Below are 9,642 nucleotides of genomic sequence, written 5' to 3' on the forward strand. Positions count from 1 at the left end.
TCTCCAATATATCACGGTCTGACCAACAAATTTATTCTCTCATGGTTTAGAAGGCTCCAAGTTTGAATTCAAAGTGACAGCCCTAGTAGGAGAAATCTCTCTCTCTCTCTCTCTCTCTCTCTCCTTGCTTCCTTGTTCTACAAGGTTCCCAGCACAGGAGCCCTGAGTCCAAAGAATATGCTTTACTCTCAACTTTTCTTTCTTGGTGATATGAGGTCGTTTATTAATGTGTACTTATTTAATCTCTTTTATATCTCAAACAAGTTAAACTAAATTTGCATTCTGATGTGATAAATGGAATCATGCCCCATTGAATAACTACCATTAGCTTCATAATGACATCAGATCACAAAATGAAGCTCAAAATAATATTGAAAATAATGACCTAGCCAAGTTGACAATGCGTATTTTGCAGGCCCACAATTCAATTCATAGCATTTCACCCTTTGTCCCACCCCAAATTCATGTCTTTGCCATAAGTAAAACACATCCACCCCATTATATCATTCCAAAAGTTTTAAATCAACCAAGTCTAAATTCCATCATTGGACAAAATTGCTCTTTGTCTCTAAAGCAAGATTACGGAGTATCTTTTTCCAAGTACAATGGTGGAATAGGCACTTGGCAGGCATTTTTATCTCATTCCAGGATTGTCTTTGACTTCGATAATTCTACCAACAGTCTCTTAAAGGTATGCTGTAATGGAAGAGGACCAATGATTAACAACAGAAACAATAGCCAACATCATAGACATCTCCTTTGGTGCAGCTTACATAATTCTAATTGAAAAATTAAAGTTATGCAAACTTTCCACTTGATGGAAGCCAAAATTATTGCGCCCATATTTGCTGCTGATGAGCAAAGCTTTCAATGCAAATTTAAAACAACTGGGATAAATCATTGTACTTCTTGGGATAATTGTAGCAGGAGATAAAATATGGCTTTACCAGTATGATCCTGAAGACAAAACACAGTCAAAGCAAAAGTGGATTGATCAAGAGCAAAGTTCACGGTAACAGTACTTGGGGATGCTCAGTGCATTTGCTTTTTTACCTTCTGGAAGGTCACACAATGGTAACAGTTGCTTATCATGAGAAGATTTGAGAAAGTTCTCCAAAGCTTGAACATAAAAACTCCCAGGAAAAGTTTTCCAGAGAGTCATTCTCCATCAGCACGATGCTCCTGTCCATTCCTCCCATCAAACAAGAGTAATTTTCTTAGAGCGTCAATGGGAAACCTTTAGGCATCTACCTTACAGTTCTCTTTTTCCTCCTGCTTTTTGTTTATTAATCTTAAAAATTCTTTAAAAGCCACCCCCCTTTCTTAATTGATGGTGTTAAAAAAGACTCCAATGATATGGTTACATTCCAAGTACCAACAGTTCTTTATGGATGAACTAAATGGCTGATAGGAGCCCTGGTGGTGTAGTGGTTCCATATATTGAGCTGCTAACCAGTTCAAAACCACCAGCCACTCCTTGGGAGAAAGATGGGGATTTCTACTCCCATAAAGAGTGACAGTCTACCCACAGGGGCAGTTATACCCTGTCCTATATGGTTGCTATGAGTCAGCATCAATTAGATGGCAGTGAGTTTGGTTTGGTAGAAATGGCTGATACCATTGCTTATTACAAAAATGTCTTGACCTTGAGGAAGCTTATATTGAGAAATAACGTTTATGTTTTAATTTTTATTTTTTAACTGCATTTTTCCATGAACTCATACATGCACGCTAATTCATACAAGAAAAAGCAAGCAATTCTTTTGGAGTATAGTATAGCTCATCTGGAATCACCTCTGTACTTCATTTCTTGGGGCTTACTGGGAGTTAAGTGTAGTTGAGGTCTAGAATAAAAAATAAATAAATGGGTGACAGGAATAGGGTAGGTCTCGTGGACAATCAGCAATGTTTTTTGCAAGGCATCTGCTTTAAACCATATTCCAGGTGCCACCCTACATCATATCTTAGACAAAGACTCTTCATGCACAACTGGGTTAATCTCATCAGACAGGGATGGGTGGGATAATAGCTTTACTGGGAAAGGTGGCTTAGCAGAAGACTATGGAGACGTCACCTTAGATTGGATTAAGAGGACTAGTTCCGTTCGCAGGGGTGATTCAGTGATATTAAGGAGCTCAGTGTCCTGAACTTCCTGATTATCTGCTCATGTAGCTCCATCTGACATTTCAGTATCATATTTCTTCCCAATTGAAGCCCTCACTTTATTTTCAGACACTATTCCAGGGTTGGGAATTTAGCTGGTGTTGTAATTCAGCCACTCTCATTATAGAGAAAGACAGGCTCCTACTCCTGTGAATAGTTACAGTATCGGAAACCCACAGGGGGCAGTTCTACTCTCTCTTTCAGGGTCATTGTGAATAGGGGTTGACTCAATGGCTGTGTGTGTGTGTTTGTGTGTGTGTGTTGTTTGATGTGTGACTGAAGCTTTGAGATTATTACTACTTTTTATAACAAAAACCCAACTAGCTTCATATTTTTTATTCTGATGGAATTTTAGAAAAATATCAAATATGCACTCCTATAGAGTTTTGCATCTCACAAATATTTGAGCTACTAATGGTGTTCTTATGCATGTTTTTATTGCTTCATTGTGTCAGGAATTTTCAGTGCTGGCTTTACCACTGGAGGCAGATCCACCACAGTCTTTAAAAGTTATCAGGAACCAATTCAGAGAACTGTGTTTATGATTTTGTTCCTCTAGAACAATGTTTCCCAAAGTGGATGATACTGCCCCCTGTGGGATGCTGAAATAATCCAGAACTCAAGAAACATTGCCATCGATTTGATGCTGACTCATAGCAACCCTATAGGACAGAGTAGAACAATCCCTGAGTTTCCAAGATTCCAACTATTGACAGGATTAGAAAGCCCCATCTATCTCCTTCAGAGCAACTGATGAACTGCTGACCTTGCAGACCACAGTCCAACATGTAACCACTATGCTGTCAGGGCTCCAAGGAGGCCTGCAAAAGCAGATGTCTGTCCTTATCCTTATCCTGCATTGTGGGCTCTAGTACAAACTTTTTTAACTTCCAGGGCCACTGAATTTTTTTTCCTGGAAAAGGGAACATTAAGCCAAATGTATTTGGAAACATGTGCTCTAGGTGCGTATCCGTAATTCCCCACACAGACCATAGTTTCCCAAATCTATTTGGCCTGCCGCATTCCTACAAATGATTGGCCTATAATATTAGATCATGTGGTGATGGTGATTACATTAAATTACAATAGAAATTACAAATGAAGAGCAATCAATGTGATGACTGTCAAACCACTGTGAATCATAATCCAGTCAACCTGACACATAGCACTAACCATCACAATAGCGGTTGGTTCCACAATGTTTGCCAATTCAACTTTTTAAGTGAACAATCTATTGACAAAAATTGTCAATATTTTGGCAAAATATTGGACTGTGTAACCCTAGCAAATATTGAACTGTGTAACCCTAATGTTAATCAGTGTGATTTTTTTCATCAATGGTCCTCATTTTCCCTCTCTCTCCAACCCCAAGTAAACACTAACAAGCTTTGGTGTCTTTTTTTTTTAAACCTTATTTTGACAAGTATCATGTCCACAAGCTCCATCCATTATGGAATGTATAAAGACTTAATTTCTCCGTCTGGCAGAGTAGTATTCCATTGTGTGTATGAGCTCCATGTTGTTAATCCCTATATCTGTTGATGGGTATGTAGGCTGTTTCTGCCTTTGACTATTGTGAACAGTGGTGCAGTGGACATTGATGTACGGGTTTGAGTCTTTCAAGTCTTTGGGGTAGGTACTTAGGAATTCCTAGGTCATATATCATCCTGTTTTTAGTTTTTTGAAGAATTATTCTTTTCCCCAATAATTCCATTTTGCATTAGACTAGCAATATATGAGGGTTCCAATGCCCCATAGCCTCATGGACATTTGTTATTTTCTGTGGCTTTGATTGTTTTGTTGTTGTTGTTTTTTTAATGTTAGTCATCACAGTGAGCCTAAAATGGTATCTCACTGTGGTTTTGATTGGCTTCTTTCTGTTTACAACACTGAACATCTTTTCATGTTCCTTATGGTCATTTATTGTCTTCTTTTTATTTTTCCCCTATCTTCTATCTCCCTTATTTGTAAATTTTTAAAGTAGTTTTATTGGCATATGTCTCACATATCAGACAGTCTAATCATTCATTCATATTAAGATTTGTGCAATCATCACAACAACCAATTTTAGAACCTTTTCTTCTCATACTCATTGCTAACTCCCATTTCCCTGCATCCTTCCCAGCCATGTACCTAGGCAATTATCAATCCAGTTACTGTCTCTATTGATCTACCTGTCCTAGATTTCCTATGTAGAAATTCATACCAAAATCAAACAAAAAACAAACCGACAACAATGACTAAACAAAACACAGAAAAACCTTAAGCGAAAAGAAATCAGAAACTAAAAACTGAAAAATATGTAAATGATGAAAAGGGATATCAAATGATAAGGTACTACATTGTAAACTAACTGTATCTGTCATATTCCACTTTTCAATGCCCTTTGTCTGATGGCAGGGCTATTCACCTCCCTGGGTTATGTTCAGAGGGAATTCACCAGAGGCTTAATCTACATAGGGACCCTGCAAATGAATTTTTGCTTCTCGCTGTCATTCATAACCTTCTGTAAACCAGGTGTTTACAATTTAAGCTCTGATACCATTCTCTCCTACGCATCTGGATTTTATTATTTACAATCCTTGGATCACACAGGGTAGTGTTCTTCTGTGTAAATGTAGTTGACACCTGACTATCCTCTTTAGTAAAATGTTTATTTAAGCTCTTTGTCTATTATATGAGTGGTTGTTTGCCTTTTTTTGTTCTTCAGTTATTGAAGTTTTATGTTAGTAGATCCTTGGTGGGTATATGGTTGCTGAAAATACTCTTTTAATCAGTAGCTTATCTTTTTACTGACTCTGTTGCAGGGTTCCTTCCAAGCCACTTACTGATGGTTCTTGTGCAAGACTCCTGTATCTCTTGCCATCTTCAGTGTTATAGCTCTTCTAGGAGGTTATTTTCTCAATCTCTGTCTTCTTTCTTCCTTCTGCTTAGCAAAGTCTGGATTTTCCTGCATGTCAGCAAACAGCTGATCAATTTACAGCATAGCCCTCCCACACAGGCTCTGAATTGACCAACCTCCTGTGGCCCATAGATACATACTTTGCATAGGATATATTTACTTTATTTGCATAAGTAGATTGACCAATGTCTAAAAGGTTGATAAAATAAGCCAATTACAGTGTAGGCCACCGCCCAAAGCCAGACCAAAAAAAATATATATATATAATACACACACACACACACACATATATATATATAAAATCACTAGCTTGCCTAAGAAATATTAATTAACCTCGACAAAAGTAAAGTAGACTCCTCTCTGGCGGAAATTCGGGGTACAGATAATTACTCAGGACTTGTCATTGTTGTTAGGTGCCATCAAGTTAGTTCTGGCTCATAGTTACTTTGTGCACAATAGAACAAAACACTGGTTGTTCACCATCTTCATAATCTTTGAAATTTTTTTGAACTTTGTTGCAGCAACTGTGTCAATCCATCTTGTTGAAGGTCTTCCTACTTATTTGCTGACCCTTTACTTTACCAAGCATGGTGTCTTTCTCCAGGGCCTGGTCTACCCTGATAACATGTATGAAGTATGTTAGACGAAGTCTCACCGTCCTCCCTTCTAAGGCGCTTCTAAGACAGATTTGTTTCTTCCTCTGGTAGTACATGGTGTATTCAATATTCTTTGCCAGCACCATAGTTAAAATGCATCAATGTTGAACTTAGGATTGATTTATCTTTTTTTAAAATATTTTTTCATAGGGTACACAGTTTTAAATGTTGAATCTTGTATTTTTGTTACTTTTAGCTTTTGTGTCAAAATATAAAGCTAAATGAGTGTGTTCGAAATGCTTTGATGAACATAATCATAAGACAATGGAATAATAGGAAAATGCAAATATGTACTTTGAATAAAGAATTCTACATTTTTTTCTTTTTTTTCCAGATAAGTTCTACAGAAATTTTAGAGTATTCATCAGACAGTGGGAAAGAAGAAGACTCAGATGATGTCCTGTTTATTGACTCAGAATCCCCTCACAAAAACCATGTGGATTTTGGCTCAGATGGAAGACAGATGATGGAGAGGACGGCGGAGCGTGGGGTAAAATCTGCAGAGACCAGGCTGTGTACACCCCAGAAACAGATCAGTACATTTCCTAGGACTCCGGAAGATTCCGTAAAGAAGAAGAGGCCTATAAGGTTAAATTATGCTTTTATAGTTCTTTTCATCTTCCTCTAAAATCCAAATGACTAAAACGTTATTATTAAATTACTTGTTTACTTGGGGAAAATTGGCAGAATAACATTGTAATTCCAATAGGTAATTAACAAGAGCCTAACTTCTGGAAATGATTTATGGAATTGTTTGTCTAAGTTGGGCATTCACTCTTTAATTCTTAACAAACTTGCATGACTTGCTTTTCATAGTTGAGATTTTTTTTTCGTTTACTTCATTTTATTGAATATCAGTGTTCTAGACACTAGTGAAAAATAAACTGCAGTTCTTTTTTTCTAGTAACTTAGAGTCCAAAGAAGGGAATAGAAATAAATATATACTACTTCAGATTACTTTTAAAAGTATGACGACAAGCAGGCCATGGCATCAATTACAGATGGGAAGAAGCAGGGCAGAGAGAGAGCAAAGGGTCATGCATAGCAATCAGATTGGTGTATGTATGGAGTAGCACAGAATGTCAAGTTTGGTGGAGGAAGGGTAGATGGTGAAGCTGGATTATTAGTTAAGGTTTGGATCCCACCAGGCCAAGTAGGTCATGAAAAGAACGTGGAATTTATTATTTAGGACAAGTGTTCCAATTTTGTTTAATAGAAATAAAGATTCGTTCTTAAATTAAAACAAAAACTCTAGGAGAAGTTAAAAAGAGGAGTTTTAGGAAGCAGTGCCACAAAAATAAAGGTTACAACACGTTACAAAGTGAAAAAAAGTATAGATTCAATAGAAAGTATAGGCATGATCATCAAGATCGCAGGTTTTAGAATCTATCATATCTCTGTGTCGAGGGAATTAAATAGGATGAGAACTGATAAAAGTTCAGTGCATTGGTATTTGGGGAATACTTGTTATGGAAACTTTAGTGGAAGAGAGGAGAATTTTAAATAGAAGTCTCAGGGAAACTTCCTCAAAAGGTGACTCTTATGGATTGAATTGCCTGTTGTAATGGCCCAAAGAACATATGAGACATGAGGAGTGGGAAAACAGTTCGGTAGCTCACTCCTTTGAGAATCTTGGATTCGAAGGGAGGAAAAAGTGAGAGGACAATAACTGGTAGTGGCTTAAAAGGGATCCAGAGATTAACAAGAACTTGGAGAAAAGAAGACATACTGAGAGCCCCACCCCACCCCACCCCCAAAGTATGTTTTGATGTTCTAATTCTTGTATTGTGAATGTGACCTTGGAAATAGGATCTTCATACTTTGTGGGAAACTGAGAACCAGGAGAGAGTGTATGTGAACAAATTCTCTACATTCATACTTTAAGGAGTCTAGGAGGCCGAGACTTGTGGAGGGAGGCCTTCATGCTTGTGATTTGGAGATACATCCCAGTCACGTTCTCCTAAGTAAAAGTTATTCCCCACAAAACTCCCCTCCCCAAATTTCAAGGTGCAGCTTGCAAGACATGGGTGCTACTATATACACTTGAAGGTTAAGGACTTCAGTATTGTCTTAGCATAAGTGGTTTTCTGGTCAACATAGGTAGACAGAGAGTTCTCTTGTCAAGTGTCTATTTCTGTTACTGTTATGAATCATCTTTCTGCCATACATATGGTTTTCTTAGAGCAATACTATTCTCAAAGTATGTTTTTACTATTCAATTTTCTTTGTTGCCAAAACAATGATCCTGTATATTCAAATGTTCTTAATTTGAATATTCTACCTAACAATAGTTTGGGCAAGTTGTATTTCTTGACTACAACTCTGAACCCGCTTTATGATTTATTTGCCAAATAGATTGTGAAATCCTCCATGTATGACTAAGAGCAAAGCATGTGGCAGATAATAAATGTTCATTGAATATGTGAACTAAGAACTAATGGGAAGACAGTTAGAGTGATCTGAGTGTAGACTATAATTTTGAGAATTGAACACTGAGCTCCGCCCCCCGCCCTTCCACCACCCCACCCCCACCACCCCCAAAAAAGTTAAAAGAAAATAAAAACTATTTATCTAGGAGGATATGGCTTCTAGAAGAGTACATAATGTCAAATAGGTTATAATTTTTCTTTACTATTTACTTCTGGTTAGGGGTGATTCTAAATATAAATGTCTCAGCTATCTCAAAGTTTATACTTTAACCAAACCTAATACATTATATTTAAACAGAGGTGGGCTAGCAGAAAGACTAAGTGAACTGCAGAATCGAGAGAGATCTGCCATTTCTTTCTGGAGACATCAATGCTCTTCTTACCAAAGGAGACATGAAGGTAAGACTTGTACAGGCAAAAGACTGGGTAGCGAATATGCACTATCAAGTATTTTAACATTAAAATATATCAAGTTATTATTACTACATGTTCATTATTGGCTTCTCTCCATATAATATTGGGTCTCAAAAGTTATGAAAAGAGACCTGTCAGTTCTCATAAGTTGTGATGATTCTCTACTCACTGATCTTGTCTTCAGAGAAGACTTATTGAATGAAGATCTCCGTTTGAGAGTTCTGTACTAGACTTTTTTCTTAATGAATCTAAGCCAGTAACTTTAAGACTTTTATGACTATAACCTTATAAGAAGAAATGAATTTTAAATCATAATTCAGCACATAACATTCACATACATGTGCATGCACATGCGCACTTACAAAAATGAAACATTTTTAATTTAACAATAATCCTTGTCTTACAACTCCCTTCATTGACTTCAAGACCCTTTTAATGGATTGCTGTGTTAGGCTGGTTTGACTAGAGAAATAAATCCAGAAACACTCATATATGCATAAGAAAAAGCTTTATATCAAGAAATAGTTATCTATCAGGAAAACATCCCAGCCCTGTCCAATTCAAGTCCACTAATCCGATACTACTCCAGAAGTCCATCTGCAAACTCACGAAGCCACGTACAATGATACAAAATGCAGGAAGAACACAGGACAGTGGGTGCAAAAACCTGTGGATCTCATGGCACAGCACTAGCAGCAATCAGGGTCAGCCAGCTGGAGTGTGAAGGCAGAGAGAGAAGGGGAGGTTCCCAGGGCCCTCCTTATGAGACGGCTACATCCACAAGGAAGCACCATCAGGTTGTGACCTGATTGACAGGTTGAAGACCACCCCTACATTTTTATATATCTTCAAGTTGACATAAAGGTATTAAGTACCACAATTGTGATGTGCAATTTGAAAGTTGCTATAAGCAAGTGAGTATAAACTCTATACTTAGTACATTGTTTTTTGGCATTTTTTCCCACATAAAGAATTATAATGTTAAGTAATCATCTTTTTTTTAATTTATTTTTTAATAGTTTTATTAGGGGCTCATACGACTCTTATCACAATCCATACATACATCATTTGTGTAAAG

At 37.2% G+C, this 9,642-nt stretch overlaps 1 protein-coding gene across 1 annotated transcript in view; it reads left to right on the forward strand.

Moving 5' to 3' along the window:
- Positions 1–9,642, forward strand: part of SPIDR (scaffold protein involved in DNA repair) — a 229,688-nt gene that overhangs the window by 100,088 nt on the left and 119,958 nt on the right. The window contains exons 6-7 of the mRNA XM_045291525.1: positions 6,056–6,309; positions 8,449–8,549. Coding sequence (XP_045147460.1) covers positions 6,056–6,309; positions 8,449–8,549 — 355 coding nt within the window. The remainder of the gene's footprint in view (positions 1–6,055; positions 6,310–8,448; positions 8,550–9,642) is intronic.

This window comes from Echinops telfairi, unplaced genomic scaffold (assembly GCF_000313985.2).
Source record: "Echinops telfairi isolate 266 unplaced genomic scaffold, ASM31398v2 ScPeMD7_1;HRSCAF=3_0, whole genome shotgun sequence".
Classification (NCBI taxonomy): domain Eukaryota; kingdom Metazoa; phylum Chordata; class Mammalia; order Afrosoricida; family Tenrecidae; genus Echinops; species Echinops telfairi.